The sequence below is a fragment of the Ptiloglossa arizonensis genome, chromosome 11 (assembly GCF_051014685.1).
Source record: "Ptiloglossa arizonensis isolate GNS036 chromosome 11, iyPtiAriz1_principal, whole genome shotgun sequence".
Taxonomy (NCBI): Eukaryota; Metazoa; Arthropoda; class Insecta; order Hymenoptera; family Colletidae; genus Ptiloglossa; species Ptiloglossa arizonensis.
This window is the reverse complement of record NC_135058.1, coordinates 4,338,097-4,355,008: the sequence shown is the minus strand read 5'-3', so window position 1 is coordinate 4,355,008 and position 16,912 is coordinate 4,338,097. Positions and strand designations below refer to the sequence as shown.

Below are 16,912 nucleotides of genomic sequence, written 5' to 3'. Positions count from 1 at the left end.
CGACTAACGATACAGCAAACACTAGATGCTCTAGCACAGACAAACGCCTAAGAATACAAATCCACTTACCGAGAGTTCGCTCGAGTCTCGATCAAGGGGGGTTACAAACGACTAAAGGGAGTGGGTTCTGTGTCTCGTTGAAGCGAGCCCCGTGATTACAACGATCCAAGAGGGTAACCGGACTCGATCCGTGAGACTCGTGTTTCCAGCTCGGGATCGTTTCCTCCTTTTTCTTTCTTCTTCTTTTCTTTTTTCTTTTTCTTTCGTCGTTTTTTAATCCCACGAGTTACAACAGCCACGATCGAGGTAGCTTTATCGCTTCGTCGCGAGGAAAGTGAAACGTTTGTGTTCGCGACCATCGCAAACAGTGTCGAAGAAATATTACTCGAGGTACCGTGGAACTCGACACGGGTTACCATCGGTACGATCGAACGTGTCGTAAATTATCCAAGGAAAATCTCGCGTTTACGACAACGACGTTGCGCGAGATTGTGAAGAGAGAAAAAAGAAGAAAAAAAAAAGTTTCGTCTCGTCTTCGCGAGAGGACGTTCTTTCTTCGTCGTGTCAGGTTGCGTAGCGATCCGAATGGAAATCGTCTACTCGGAGATGGTTGGTTTCCGCTTGGTACGAAATTCCGTATACGAACGACCCGTTGTGCCTTCGATTCTAAAACTACGGACATTCGCATTCCATCGACGAGTGGTGGGCTTTAGCGAACCACGAAGACGTCGAGTGGGGCCGTGAGAAGGAATTTCCGTGGAAACTGGAAACGATCCCCGGTACGCGAAAGTCGACGAACCTGAGGACCATTGTTTCACGGAATCGCTCCTTTTCGAAGATGGTATTCCGGTCCTCGCGTCCGAATGCTCGAGCGGGCACCGATGTGGCAATTGCCACCTCCACCTCCGGCTCCTATCGCCACTCGCCTACCGGTTGCTAAATTGTCGATCACGGGATGGAAGGAGCGACAACTTCGTAAACTCGATTTCATCGATCCCGTCGCGAACGTTTCCGAGTTGCAGAGAGAAACGGGAGCGACTGCCGTGAAATTGGCCACGTTGTGATTCGAAAAGACAAAAATGGCGGTAGCTATAAACGACGTGGTGGGAGACATCTGCGAAACGAGACTCGCGACTTATGCCCTGGAAATGTCCAATTAATGCCTCGCCGTTAATGGTCGTCTCGCGATAACGTTCCGTCCAGAGACGAATGTAAATTATGGAGGGGCGGTGGAACGATGCTGGTGTGGTGGTGGTGGTGGTGGTGGTGGTGGTGGTGGGGGGCCGACACGTGCGCAACATCGACGCTGTGTGTACATTCCCGCGCGCCTGTGTGTACCGTGTTCGACAGGAGGTGCTCGAGTAATTGGACAGGATATATACGGAGGTTTAGGTGTGTTTCGAGGGGATGACGTGTGGAGAAGTATATGCACCCGTTCGTCACATCGTACGTACGATTTCTTGGTGTGTATAATTTTTATATATATATATACATATATATATATATATAGAGATGTTTTGCTTTGTATCATATTTGCTGACGTGTGTATAGAGTATTCATTGAATGCTGTGCCTGGAATTTGGTTTGCTCTGTTTTTTTTCTTCTTTTTTTTTTTTAATACGGACGTTCCGTGGTACGCGGTACGACAGAGGTTAGATTCCGCGCGAAAAAATACAATCGAATACGTGGGGCGTAGTTTTTCGTCCGAGGCTCCAGTTTTCGGGAAACGACGTTTCAAATTGCACGGTACGCGCGCGCGTGGATCGATTCAGGCTCGGCGCGATCAATCGGCCGTTCAAGGTCACCGCACGCTACCACCTCTTTCACATTTTCGCGTTCTCCATCGAAGAAAAATGGCACGACGAAACGAGGAGATACTCCGGGCCTTGTATTGCTTCGTACACGAGGTGCAAAATATTTGCAACGAAAAAATTCCATTTCTTTCCATTAAATACGCATGAACGCAGATACCGTGCGACACTTTCCTAATTAATCGAATAAAGAAGTTCGAAGTTACCACGAACGTCGCTACACGATAACTTCGTAAACTTTGTAAACTTCGTAAACTTCGTTCACTTCGTTCGTTTATAAACGCGACCAAGCTCGGCGAAGTTACAATCAGGAAAAGAAAAGTTACACCGAACGTTGTCCACGTTACTTTCGCAGCGATGCTCGCGAGGCTGCGCGAGAAGACGGTGGAGGGGGTAATCCCGCGGTGACCTTGAGCGGTCAATCGATGTTCCCGTGACCGTAACCAAGTCGCTCGGCGTATTTCCGAGGCTCGGTTTACTCGAGAGCCTCCGACGAGAAATTGTCGTTCCATGTTTTCGATTTGTTTGACCACGGAGAATCGTTTTCACCTCGATGGTACCGTTCACCGCGACGCGTCCCTGTATATACTCGATTCAATTTCGTGCCATGCGTGTAGACTGGTCGGTGGTGTTTCGAATTGAATTTGTCCGCGCATGATGCGTTAATCTACGTCCACTACTCAGCCCGCAACTACGAGAGCCTAGTCGGTGAAACGATACTCGCGGGAGTCCCCTCGCCCCGCGAAGAACACCATTTTCATCTACCCCCCGCCCCATTGGTCGGTACGCTCGCCGTGCAACGAACCACGCGTCCAAGTGCATCGTCGTCGCGCCCAATATCGTATTTTCTCTACACACACACCGATCGTTTTCCCGACAATGGCCGCGAGAGTTGAGATTCCTTCGCTCGGTTCTAGCGAGCGACGCAATAGATTGCATGTAGACATGCGCACGTTTAACGGCGCAGTTGCAACTTTTTCGAACACGAGCGTTCCCCGTCGTCGCGGACAATTTTCTTCGTTCCTTGTCGGTTCGCGCGATCGTTTCTTCCCTCGAAAGAAACAAAAAAAAAAAAAGAATCGTGTGAACGTGAAACAGACGCACAGCGAGACAGAGAGAAGCGAGAGCGCACAAGCGAAACGGAGAAAGAAAACGAAACGGAACGAAAACGTGTAACGAGAGATAACGCGCCGATTCGAGGGAAGAACTCGATCCGGGGAAGCCCCGGTGATGAAAATTGTCCAACGACGCTCGTGCGTCGCGTTCGCGTAACACCTTTCTAGTCGCGGAGCTCTCTCTCTCTCTATGCACACATATGCGAGGAACGGGTGCATTCCGACAAACGGCACAGCCAAAAATCGCTATACAATAGAGAAATAGATTAGATATCAATGGTGACAGTCATAAATACAACACAGCAGCAGCCGGCAGAGAGCGTCAGTTACGCCGATGATTGGAAAGAAATAATAAACGATGCGCAAGTAGAACAGAAGGATCGATAAGTAAAAAAACAAAAAAAAAAAAAAAAGACACACAGAAAAGAAAAAGAGAAGAAAAACGGTGTTTAGTGAGCGGAAACGCAAGTAAGAAACAATGAGAGACGGTACAAAGTAGTGATCACGTACAACACACGGATGCGCAAATGTGGAGGGCGTGGAAGCGGCAAAGTGGGAAAACAAACAGAGACAGGGTCGAGTGGTGGGGGGCTCGGTTTAGAGGTTAGGCGTGAATCTTGGCGCGCGCGGTATTTCACAGAAAATAATAACAGTAATCATAACATCGAGGCACATAGGTGGTACACATATGTTGTATCGTATCATAAGACAGACGTGTAGAATCGAGCGCCGCGCGTTTTCATCCGTTTCGTTGCACGTAGGGGGTGCAGAAAAAAAGAACCGGTCATGGCCGGCGGCGGGCGCAACGAGCTGGCCACAAACCTGTAATGGCGATCTTCGCGGACCACTTGCTGGTACCGTCCAGAACCGACTGCTTCACCGACGTCATGTGACCCGTATGTGCCTCCTCGTCGACCCCGAAGACTGACCTAAACTCCGACGAGACTTTCTTTCACATGAGCTGTGCCAACGGCCTAGATCTCGTCCTACCTGTCCCGTCTCTTTTTCCCCTCTCTCTCTTTCTCTTGGTCAGAGAAGCCACTTTTCTTGGAACGCGAGCGAGAGCGTTCGACTCTAACTATTGTTCTCTTTCTCGTTCGCGGTTCATTGTGCGTCGAGGGTCGCGCGTAATGCAACCGCCCACTTTCAGCCGCCCCGTGTAATTCCATTGTGGGATGGTTACACGTATGTCAAGGGGGCCCCCTGAACGAGCTACACAGCTTTTCCACCACCGCTTAGCGGACTTTCTGTGATTTTAAACGGGACTCTCTCATCGTTCGTTTTCCTTATTTTTCGTTCGCGCGTGAAACGGTTGCGCCCTCTTCGTTCCTCGGCAATGTTTCTTCGTGTGCAACGTGTGACAACGTTGCGAGCTTTCCAGCCGACGACACGCTGGGAATAGTGTCTCTCTTGCGAACCGAGGCACCGAAACGACTTCGAGGGTAATTTTATTCGTTTCTTTTTTTTATTTCTGTTTTTTTTTTCGTACTACCTTGCCGAATTGGACACGATAAATAACTGTATATACCTACACCGAAGTTTTAAATCAGTTCGCTTACTTACTTGCACAGTTGGTTTCCAAAGGTGCAAATAAAATTGAAAAGAATTGTTTCGTTCTTTACAATATGTAGATAGCGATCGAGAAGTAAATTGAAATCGATAAAAGTATATTGTACCTAATGACATCTGTCTGAACGAAAAATAATATCGCAGTTTTGCAACCATGTCTGTTTCAAAGTTAAAATAACCTATAAACATAACCTAGAAGTCGTTCCTATGTCTTTGCTCAAGAAGAAGCTATTTCCATCGCATAATTATTTTTTCGAAACAACGCAATATTTTCTACTGCAGACTGTACGTACCTCGTTCGTAGATTCGGCGAAGAGATTTCGTACACTGTTCGTTAAAATGGCGGTTAAAGTCTCCGCTACAAATAGGTTAGGTAGATTTTCAGATATTCTGCTATATTACGGTCGATTGCTGATCATCAGAGGACGCAACCAGTTTCCTCGTGGATAGTTCACGTTACGCGCGACTCTCTGGTGCACGATGTTTCCCGACGAAGCTCCGTTTAATCTTTTCGTTCATCGAGTCGAAGATCCGCGATGGAAGCCTAATTACGCTCACTAAATTATACGAGAACCGAGATCACTGTTTCCATCTTCTTACGTTTCAATATAGCCAAATCGATTCGACTTTTATCAACTTTTAAAGGGGTTTCCTCGTGTCTCGTGCAAGAAACATTGATTTCTTACATAGAACAATAATCTACTTGCGTCTTTCGTTTCCAATTACTAGGTCGACTCTTCTCATACGAGCACCGAAAAATTACCAATAACTCGCGAATCATCGGCACCAATTACGTGAAATAACTCACGCGTTGTGATGAAAAATATTTCCAGTTTGCTACTTCGCGTCCTGCAAAAAACATTCTAAAAAATTATCCACGTTTCTCGAGACACGAGGCTCCCTTCTTAGAGCTACAAAAAGGGGGACAATTTATCCGGCCAGTGAGAGGGGGGGGGCGGTGAAAATTTGCCCCTCGTTACCATTCGAGTCCGATAAATAACTCTGTTTATCGAAAAGCCGATATCTCGTCGTGGTCCCGCATAAATGAAGGGGTCGACGCCGCGTGTTCGTCGGCGTCGGGTCGCCAGCATCGTCAGCCGGTCCGATCGGGTTCATTGACGAATATTTTCAAAGAGTTGTGGACACGCGCTTCTGCAATTAAAACTCGACACGGTAATCGATCGGACCGTTAACGAGGGCGTTGATTGTCCCGATGGCGTTTCGCGCGAGGAAAATGGAAACCGATCGAGAAATGAAACTAATACTTCCGTCGTGGGTGTCTTCGAGCAGAGGAGTCGTCGGGACGTCGCGAACGAGACGATTTTTCCTTTCAGAGAAGACGAGACCCGGCCTTGTGCAAAGTACGAGGTTTTCGGTTCGTTTCACGAGTTTCGTCCTCGTATCTTTTTCCCTTGGTTCGCAGTCGCCATTGCTTCGCCCCTTTTGACCGGCTCGGTTCGCTCAAAGAGATCGCTATCCCGATCGTATTGTCCCGTGTGCATCGTCACCGACATCGTACATGCCACCTCGATTCCGCTTTGTCCTCGTCTCGACGTTGATTTCGACGAGCGTTGCCTAACGAAAATCTTTGTCGCCGGAGTAACGCGCGTACTCGACCACCGGACGTCATTTTTCTATTTTTCACGAACCAAGTTGCGGAGCGTTACCCTCGTTTGTGCATCATATTACATTACTTACTGAGAATGAAAGTTTGTGGGTCAGAACCGGCGTGTAATATTGTTTCAAACGTTTATATTTTGTACCGAACAGTGGGCGATCGAATGGTTAAGACCTAGAAAGAATTATACATTTTCCGGTGTATATTCTTTACATTGTAGAAAATTTAAAATAGTAGGAAGATATTACTATCACAGTACGTTTCTTTAGGAATGAGAATACTGTTTTAAGTATACTTTTAATTCTATTCTTAATCGAATTTCGAGTGAGTAATTTTAAGGTGTTTGCAATAATTTGTTCAACTATTGTAATTCTCAGTCTTGTCGCTCTGATATAATTTATGTAATTGTAAATTTTTGTTTGTAGAGATATCGTTAATATTTTGTATTAAATGTAATTCTCAGTCTTTTGCTTCTATATAGTTTTTTATATTAACGAGTAATATTTTGTGTAATTGTAAATATTTGTTTGTAGAAATATCTGTCCAAGTTTCTGTTGTTTCAAAAGTGTATTTATATTTCCGACAGTGTATACAGTTCTTTTTACTAATGTTTTTTGAAGAATCGTAATGTTTCATGTGTATTGGATCGTGATATTTTATGTTTTACAGAGCATCGTAATATTCTACCTGTGTCTTTTGAAAGATTGTGTCACGTTTTCGTCACGAGGTATACTTCTGGTTAACATTATCGTCGGTGTTATTTTATTGGGAAATTTGTATGCGACAGAGGTAGATGTATTTCTTAGTGACTGAGGGAATTGTGTTTCCTGTTTCCTTACTCTGTGTCGATGTACTATGTATGCAAGGAGAGGAAAAATATCTGTCCTCTCTTACTATTATTCTGGAATTCCTTGCTATTTTCTGGTATCAAATTTAAACTTTCGGGACATTCACTTCCATGTTAATTTTCTGAGCAAATCTAAACCATGAATTGAAAACGCGAAACAAAATACTTGGCTGGACTAGTAAACTTAGATAGGTACGTTTCAAAAGATGTAAATATCTCCCGAAGAAATATTTTATCGCAACAATTTAATCTGTCTGAACATTTTGAAATATTGTGAAAGAGATCGAGTGACTCTTTGGAATTGAAGTTAATTTTCGAGTAAAATTTTCGAAACCTATTACAATAATTATTTACATATTTACATACAAGCATTATTTCTAAATTCCTATCATCTATTGACATTTATGTTATTTTTCTACAAACCTAAAATAATTACTTATTTCACTCTTGTTAAATAGTTCTTTCATTTTTTATTTCCATCTGTATAATTCAAATTCTGTTCGTTCAACGATTAAATCGTTCGAAATATTCAAAGTTTGCGACTTTTCAATGTTCAACCCTGAACTTCGAGAAATCGATACTTTTTCCATCGAGCTGGACTTGAAACGAAGGGTAAGGGCGCTACTGAGACTTCGAGGGCAAGTAAACGCGACGTTTTATTTATTCCTCCCGCGGTAATTCGTTCTAACGATCGCGCCGGCTGTTCTATTAATTAATACCCGACGAGAAAGTACCGAGCTCCGCGATAACGAAAGCGGTACACGCGGAATTATCGATCGAAATTTAATCGATCCTCCATCCGCGTTATCAGCTCGAACAACTGGGCGGATTCCTGAACGCGGAAGCAATATTAATTAACCTTGGACTTCATTAGTCTGTACACCGATCACTTAATCATTTTTACCGAGATTTTAGAACGTGCTTGACATTTGGAGGAGCGATACCTCGATACGTTCGACTTTTAAGATCGAAGTACAACGACCTACGTAACGTTTATTCGTAGCTGTAATCTCGTGGAAAATAAAGTCCACGAAATGGAAGACGTTATCGAGTAAAGTACAAAGTCAACGAATCTCATTGTTTCGTACGAAAATAATTTCTAGTCAAATTGAAATGTATATAAATTTATAAAAATATTATCGTCCCTTTTCGCGACTTCTTTCCGATCGTTTCAGAAAGTTTCTCGTGCGTATCCGTTTGTACTCAGTTTCAGTATCAATGTTTAATTTTGTATCAATTCACAGCTTCCGTTCGTGTACTTTTAAACCGTAACCACTCGAAGGAACGACCGAGTTATCTTTGTTTTTGTATGCGTTCTATTGAATCGTCCATTTGTATCTTGTATCAAGATTCCAAGGTAATTGCATTGTGGCTATTAAGCAAAGGATAAGAACTACTCGATAATTTCTTCCGAGCGCTACTTTGGAACCCGGTACAAAAACTATGTAACTATTTGATGGAATCATTAATCAAGGAAGTTAAAAGCAAAAAGTGATCATTTTGACGTGAAATACGAAAAATGTGAAAAACGTTTCTCAAGGGAAGTCTAAAAATCTTGCGAGCACGTAAAATTTCATCGAAAGACAATTGTTTTCAAAGTCATGGCAAATACTTTGCGTTTCTTCGAAGGTCGTTAAAAATGTTAACGCGTTTATAATTTAAACGATTGTTGTACAATCTTCTCAGTGTTATACATCTTTCCTAATATGGAAAGCAGAGTTACATCTATAATTCTAAATCGTTATACATCTAATACATTCAATCGTAACGAATAATATTTCTTCGAAATAAAATAGTTTTCTCATTCGGTAACAATCTAATACACTATACGCGATAAAGTTTCTATTGCGCGAATTTGATTTCATTCGCGAATTAATTGATATTCTAAACAACGATCGAACCCGCAGAACCGTCGATCGTTTCCAAATTGCATAAAATTCAACGAACAACCTTTGCACCGTTTATTTTCGTTCAATTTCCAATCGATATCGTCGAACCGTAAAAAGTGAAAATAACCGTACGATGATTAAATTCGTAAAAGGTAGCTTCGCTCCGTTATTATTTTTCCCGTAATGAGATTTTTAAGAATTTCGAGATTCTTGTAGACGCGTGATCGCACTGTATCATTAACTAATCCGAACTAGTGTTGTATAATTAGGGAATCCTGGCTAATGAGCGGTGGATCGTCAGTAATAGCCTGTTGGAAGGCAGCTGCATCGCTGATTAATTTCCCAGCGTGAGAAGATGCGATTAGGATGGCATCGTATCGATTATGCCATGTGCGGTGGATTTATCAGCTCGATCGGTTGCATTATTATTAACCGATTTATACCTACGAAAGCTTTCGAACATGCCAACGAGGTTTCGAGCGTTTGAGACAGCGACGATTTTCCTCGACAATCGATCACGGAAATTGCAATTCCGACCTGTGCACCAATCGTTGATTACTTAATAACTGATAATGCGCCCGATCGATATCCCGCCGGTACAAGTCGATAATACAAATTCAAGGGACTTACGGTGAACGACAGAGTCCATTGTTTCGTCTGGTGCTTCCAACGGACGCGATCTGAATATTTATGACACAATCGAAATAGAAACGAGTCGATTTACAATACTTTTCTTGCGCGACGTATCTCTCATTCTAACTAAACATTTCCGAGTCGACCTTCCATTGTGACATTCGCACCCTGATTCGTCGTTGGAAACTTTGCTACCATTTCTAGTTTCGAGATCGGTAGCGTAATTATGTAGAAAAGTATTGATTTTCATTTATATAAGAAGTATAAATTTCTTCACTTCGGTTAAAACAGTTGTTACTCTAGCCGATGTTTAATCAAGTTTCTTCTTCAGTTATAAGTTTGAATTCCAAGTTAGAGTCACCCGATCGTTGTATTTTTGCTCGAACGTTTGTAATTGTTCGAAATGTAAATTTCGTTGAAAGTTTATCCCGTGTATTTAATTTTGAACGTTCGTCACGGTGGACGGTTGATGCAATAATTAAAAATTGAATACAATAATAACGAGAAAGAGAGTAGAATAATAAACGAAATAGTAACTGAAATAACGAGTAAGTTACAATTCCTTCGATTCAAATTTAGACGATTCTCTCATTTGTAATAATGATACAGATCGATCGTGTAGGCGAGACAACGAGAAATTAACAATTCGCGTTTAAGTTAAGTTTACGATGGTGTGCCACGTGCTCCGAATTTGTCACGTATCCTCCTTCAGGGTATTTAAACGCTCCTCTCAAAAATTTACTTCTATTTATCTCTCGCAACGTGTGTACAATGTACCACACGGGGTATAGCGTGATTTCGCGAGTTTCACCGAGTAAATGTGTCACAATTTTTTATCGCGTTCGTTGTAGAATGTACGAGGGTCGTGTGAAACCGAAAAGCGCGAGTCCCCCCCCTTTTTCTTTTTTTTTTTTTTTTTTTTACCCTACATTTTCATCTGGGTAGAATAATACCACGGATCGAGGAGAGAAACGTGCAAAAGTGTGTCAGTACAGCCGTCTGAGACACAACGTATTCCGTTTTTCGCCAAACAGTGTTTTCCATTATTCGTTACCGTATTATCATCGATATTGAATATCCGCGCGGTAAATTTAATTTTTTCTCTCCCGTCCACCTCGTTGCATCGATTTTCCGCCATTGTTCCGCGACCCGTTTTCTTTATACGCTTCATCCGAAAAAGTATTACGATTCCGGTGAAAATTAAAAGCGAAATTCCGACCCCTTTCGTAACTGTAAACCGAAACTACAAACCATTAGGTACTTAGACCGACTTCGAGGGTAACTTTATTATTTTTCTCTTATTTACTTTTGTGTGCTACATTGTTCAATTGGACACGATAGATACACGTATGTAATTATACCTAACCCTTAAATACATGGTTATTTTTGAAAATTGCAAATAAAATTTCAAACGAATTATTTTATTCTTTATAATCGGTAGATATCGTTTGGGAAATGAATTAAGATTGACAAAAATATATCGTAGAAACGCAACAGTTGCTAAGTAACACGTTGCTGATGATATTTGTGAACGAGAAATAAAAATGCAGTTCCGTGACCATGTGGATTCAAAAGTTGAAAAATATATGAAGATCACCAAGAAGTCGTGTCTACGTTTTCGCGCGCAAGGAAACTATTTGCGTTACGATCTTTAATGTAAACGATTTTTTTTTCTCAAAGAAACCGCAAAGCACGAGACACAAAAGCGACGCGAATTTATAGATATGTTCGAAAAACCGGTGGAAAAATATTTCGTCAAGTTTGATGGACTCTCTGGGTCGAAATTTATCACTCCGTTGTTTTTTCCAGAGCCAAAAAAAAAAGGAGAAGATTCTCGCTTAAAAGCTGTACCGATTTCGATGCGTGCATGTGTATCGGTCGTAAAGCATTTTTTAAAATACGGTACGGATTGACAAGCAAGAAGAGCTGGCCTCGCTGGTGGATAAAAAACGTCACGAGTACATGATATGCGGCAGCTGCCATAAATGAACTGTTCGAAACGTCGACTCTGATGCTGGCCACTTGAAAATTCCGCGTATCATTGGAAACGAATACACGAATTATGTCCAACGTGACATTCAACGTGCGCGCGAGCGAGAAAGAACATCTAACGCGCGTGTAAAATGTATGATTTATTGTTGCATCGTGAACGATGTCGCGCGCACTACGATGCTTCTTCGTGATAAACATAAATGTGCAGAGGAAACAACCGATCCGTATTTGCGTAACAAGTTTCCCTGACGGGCGAGTCGACCGAGAGCAACGAGGCTGAAACACTTTCCGTGATTAAAAATTAATTCAATGTTTGATATTTTAGTAGAGCCCTTTAGGTTATTTGGGAAAGAAGAAAGAATAGTGAAAAAGCAACGTTAAATGTATTCGAGAATACTAGAAATTATAATAGTTGGAAGAGGGAGCTAAAGAGTGCACCATTGCACATTTTTGAGGTTAGAAACCTCTTCTACGAGAATCTAAGGAACGTTTGGAAGCAGCCTTAAAGGAGGAGGTAAGAAGAATGTTTAACGTAGAAAAATGTGGATAATTTAAATACCAGTTTTTGTATCAATACCATTCACTATCTCAAATTTATCTCAGTTAAGAGATTACACTATGGTTAAAATCTAGTTTAAAAGAATTAAAGAAACACATACTTTCTGATTTTCGTGATTCCTCGTTTCTCGTACACATTATTTGTGTTAAGCAGCCTTACCGAAAAGTTTCAAAACCGGTCCACACTGAGAAGGAAATAAATAGTAAATTCCCGGGTAAAAATGGGTCACGTTAATAATCACGGTGTTACCGAAATAAAAGTTACGAATAAATCCAAAAGACGAGCGAGCAAAATTAAGATGGAAAATGTTAAATAAAGTGCTCGTAACGACTAAACGTTCTCAATTCCGATTCGTACATCGTGATCTGTTAGATGTTGCATCGAACTTTCGATAGGGAATCAAAGTTCCGTTTAATCCGATCGGTTAAAATTTAAAAAAATGTAAATTTTATCGAACACTGGCAAAAATTCGGGGAATTCTTCGATGAAATTTTACATCTCGAAAATAATCCCGTACAAGGTAACACGTTTCTCATACAATATCGTATTTTGTCGTCCCGGTCGGGAACAACAATCGTTAACATTTGCAGAACGGAGAACTGACCATTGGTTCGCGAGCGAAGCGTTAAACGATTCTCCGTATTCGAAGCGATTTCACGTATTCCGTGACCCAACGTTTCGTACGACAAACTCGAGAGCTCGATGTGATCGATGATCTCGACATCGCGGGAAATTCTGAAGCTTTATAACCAGAAGCGTAATCCCGATTGATCGAGTCCTCCTTTACAGATCTGCATCGTCCCTTTGACGTTGTCGCGAAGCTGCGACGAGAAAATGCTCCACGGATCTTTCCAACCCGAGCATCCATTTATTTAACGCCTGTCAACCGTACATACAACTCGGTGTCGATATCGACTCAAAGGTAAATTACACACCGGAAGATGGAATATTAAGCTTCGTGGCACGAATGGACGCTTTTAACGAATTTCGGATCGAGTAAACGTGATACATCATTTTACGTTTCACGTCCCGGGGATCACGTGTTCGATTGTAAACACGTCGAAGTTATTAATTTTCGTAACGCGATGTTCGACGCGGCCAGGAACTCGCGTTACCTTGAAACCGGGGTAAATTATTGTCCTTTGTCTTCGTCGTGATTAATTGTCGTTATTCTTACGTTTTTATCGAGCAAACTGGAAAAGGTAACGTGTACGCGCGATAACGGAATAATGGCGCGAGTACCGCCGCTTTTGAACCTAACCTCGAAGTAACTGTACAATGCAAAATATAAACTGAAAGAAAGCGGGATGAAAGAACTAGGGTAAGTTGGACGAAGTGCTGACGGAGGAAAGATTTCATGGCGCGTTTTTACGAAGATGAAAACACTTTTTCGCGCGGATATTGCGTATTCTATCGCGTGTTCAAATTCTTTATTGCGATGGGAGCGCGTTAAACATTTTTTATTACATTCGGACCGCGTTAAAATACGCGAGAATTTCGTCGGCCATTTTCGAAACCTCCGTTTCGCGTCTCGGGATTCGAAGATCGGTTTCTATTAAATTGTAATGTAAATTTATAAACTTCCACCGCTTCGTGAACAGGGACTAGAATTTATCATAATTGAACATCGAACTTGAGATATCGGGGAGAACTTTTAAACGAGCTTATAAATTTATTAGGCGAGAATTATGAATTGAATATGACGCGAGTAATCTAATATTCGGCTCTTAGAAAATGTATTGAAAGGATTTTTCTGTAGTACCGGTATCGGGAAATTTTACGGGGTTAAGTGGGTCAGTAATATCGAAGAAAGGTATTGCAGCTTCTCCCGTGTCTCCTTACGTTTTAATCACAGCATTAATAATCACAATGGCCGCGCGTGCATGAATATAAAAATGCAAAGGATTTTCAGTCCCCGGAGGTACTCGTATTAATTTTAACGAGGCAACTTCGGATCAAGTGTTACTTCTTATTATTACTTCCTCGCGTTTAAGTTCTCTTCGTTTAAGAGACGGAAAGTAATTACTCGATAAAAATAATGCATAAAAAGTTTAACGTTACAAGGACCGGAAAAATACGCTCGAAGAGAACTAGACGAATATTACGAACTTCCAGATTTCAAACGTATTGATGGGACGAATTTAAATATTATTAAAACTAAAGAGAAGCAAGTGATCGATCGTAGGCCAAAATATTCAATTTTGCAACGGTGAAATATAATTGTGGAGCTTGTAACGGAGATAAAGAAAAATTATCTGCCTTTTCGTTTACTTCTATCCACTAACGATGTTTATTTTTGCAAAATTTCGACCCGTTCAATTCCGACGTTAAAGTATCTATTAACTAAATAATGTTCCAAGTATAATTGCCATTTAATTTTCATTTCTCCGCGATTGAAACTTGTTCGTCGTGTACACCGAAGTTATTCTGCGAAGTCGCTTCCGAAATTACTTTTAAGAATGAAACAACAGGCACTGACCGTTACTTTTAAGTATCTCTCGTAAGCCATTTTGTTTTCCTAAAATAAATTTGTCTCGCGCGAAACACACCCCTTCGGGCCAATTTGTCTTCCGCGAATTGCATGTGTGGACACCCATAACGGCCGAAATAACTTCACCGTCGTTTCTTCCCCGGAAGACCAAGTTCTCCAATTGTTTCGCGTATCTCGAGCCGCATTCTCCGTCGCACGAGGCATAATTTCCCTCGTTCGTGGCTCGTCGGAGAAACAAAGGGGTATCAGGCATTCTTAGTTTTCCAGTTCGAAACGCGGGGAGAAATATTTTTAATTCCTTTGTTGGCCGCCCCGCGCCGTGCACGAAGCCAGCGATGTGTGCATAAAAGACGCGGCATAGAATACAGCGTAAAATCGTCGGGGATCATGGCTGCTTTCGAGCTCTTTATTGTACGACGGCCGGCTAACCCAAATTCACCTATTTCACTGTCCCGGCGCAACAGTGAATACCGTTATTTGTGCGCGCAAATTTTCAGTCTTAGACGACCGAACGTGGCGTAAGTAATGTATGCAAATGCACAAACTTTCGTAGGTAATTGGAAACCCCAAGTGTGTTCGAATGTCTCCAATTGCGCGGTGAAATCCTATAATTTACGGTTCGGCGGTGAATTACGCGTGCAACCGCAGTGATTTTTTTACGCTCGTCGAGGGGGTTGACGAATAAATACGAGACTTTTCTTCGGGATCGATTCTTCGCGCAAATATAAACCGAAAAGTCCTTTTCCATTTTTCGATCCGACGTGTGGTTATCGAGATACAAGTGGTTGAAGTTTTCATGCGCGGAGATGCGTGAGCGCGCACATGCGCAAGCGCCGATGCGCGGTGACCCGATTGGGATTCGAACAGCGCGCGTCGAAAGTTACCCGCGCAAAGTTTGATCGCTCGTATCTCGGTAACGAAGCTTCGGATCGTAAAACGGTAAAGGACTTTTCGATTTCTATTTGTGCGAGGATTCTGAAAACGGATCCCGTATTTTATCACCCGGTACACACGCTTCGAAATTCGACGAAACCTTGACTGATAAAATTGGCGAGCAATGGCAACGGACGGATCGTCGATCCTTTCCCCTGAAATTTGTGAGTTGCCGATCGACGGAGCTTTCCGTCGCGTCGACTGTGCTGCGACAGAAGAAGAAGGAGAAAAGAAGGCAAAGATGAGCTAAGAAGGACTCACCGGATCAGCTCGAAGATCTCCGGCTTTTCCCGTTCCCTCTGCTTCATTCTGTCCTTCATGGCCGTGATTATGCTGTTCGCCTTATCCTCGGCTCCGTGCTTCGAGCTTTTCTCGGCCGCCCCTGGGAAAATGAAACAAGTCGCCGAGTGAAAACTTACCCGAACAAATGCGATACAGTTCAGCCGGCTTCGTGAACCGACAGAGGCTTCCACCAATGGAGAAAATGAAACGCTCGGTTCGGAACAAATGTCCCTTGTGCAATCATTATTCTCGGGAATAAACCGTTTAAATTGTACGAAATAGGCAAATATTACTCGTTGTTCGAATTTTGTATTTTGTGCGTATAATCTCGTGTTAACTATTTCTTCTTTCCGTTGGGAACGATTGTAAAATGTGAGTACAGGACTAAGTGTCCCTTCAATATTTTTTCATTCTATAATTAATTTTAACGGAAGGTACGAGAATCGGGTGTCTTCGTTCTTTATCGAATCGTTTAAAAATAAAACAGTACTTTCGACTACATAAACTTTGAAGCTTCCGCATTTGTTACACAATGAAAGAGTAATTTCTTGCAGTATTGAAACAACTGCGGATACCCGATTGCTGCATTGGACAAAGTACGAAACATTCATACTGGAAACTTAGGTGCACAGGTTGCCAGTATGATTTAAATTGTGCATTTAAAGAGGAAGTTTTGATACGAAAGTTTTGCGTTTTAAATTTGTTTTACTTCGAGATACGTATCTAACGAGAAAACTTGTTCGCGAACAGTTAAACGCTCAAGAGTATTGAGATGTGGAAAACGTGGAATCGGATTTCCAGTTACCTCCTATCCATGAAAACAAATATATAAGATAAACTAAATATATAAGATAAAGACATAGATTCTAAGTTACGAGAAGATTGAAATACGTAGTTGCAACTTACGTGTGCAGATGGAACGGTTGACTAAGGTTGACTCGTGTTTGATCTACAGGTTGACCTATTGATTCACAAATTAGTTTATAGTTTTTGGAACCAGTTGGACAAGTGAGACGAATTTGGCACGTTTATTTCCATTTTTTCGTGTTAACACATCCAGTCACCCGACTCGAAATCGTCGACGAATACATTTTAACACGAGATCGATCTCCAAACTTGAGATAGGGCAATAGAGTGGTGAATGGTCCGAAGCCTGTTCCCATGAAGATTCTG

General features: G+C 42.0%; 1 protein-coding gene across 5 annotated transcripts in view; it reads right to left on the bottom strand.

Annotated features, from left to right (window-relative positions):
- Unc-13 (unc-13) overlaps positions 1 to 16,912 on the bottom strand; it is a 180,406-nt gene that overhangs the window by 62,210 nt on the left and 101,284 nt on the right. For 3 of the 5 annotated variants that reach the window (XM_076323091.1, XM_076323095.1, XM_076323093.1), the window contains exons 6-7: positions 15,719 to 15,839; positions 3,749 to 3,855 (exon numbers count right to left, since the gene is read on the bottom strand). In XM_076323091.1, coding sequence (XP_076179206.1) covers positions 3,749 to 3,855; positions 15,719 to 15,839 — 228 coding nt within the window. The remainder of the gene's footprint in view (positions 1 to 3,748; positions 3,856 to 15,718; positions 15,840 to 16,912) is intronic. The other 2 variants (XM_076323092.1, XM_076323096.1) reach the window with 1 other exon arrangement.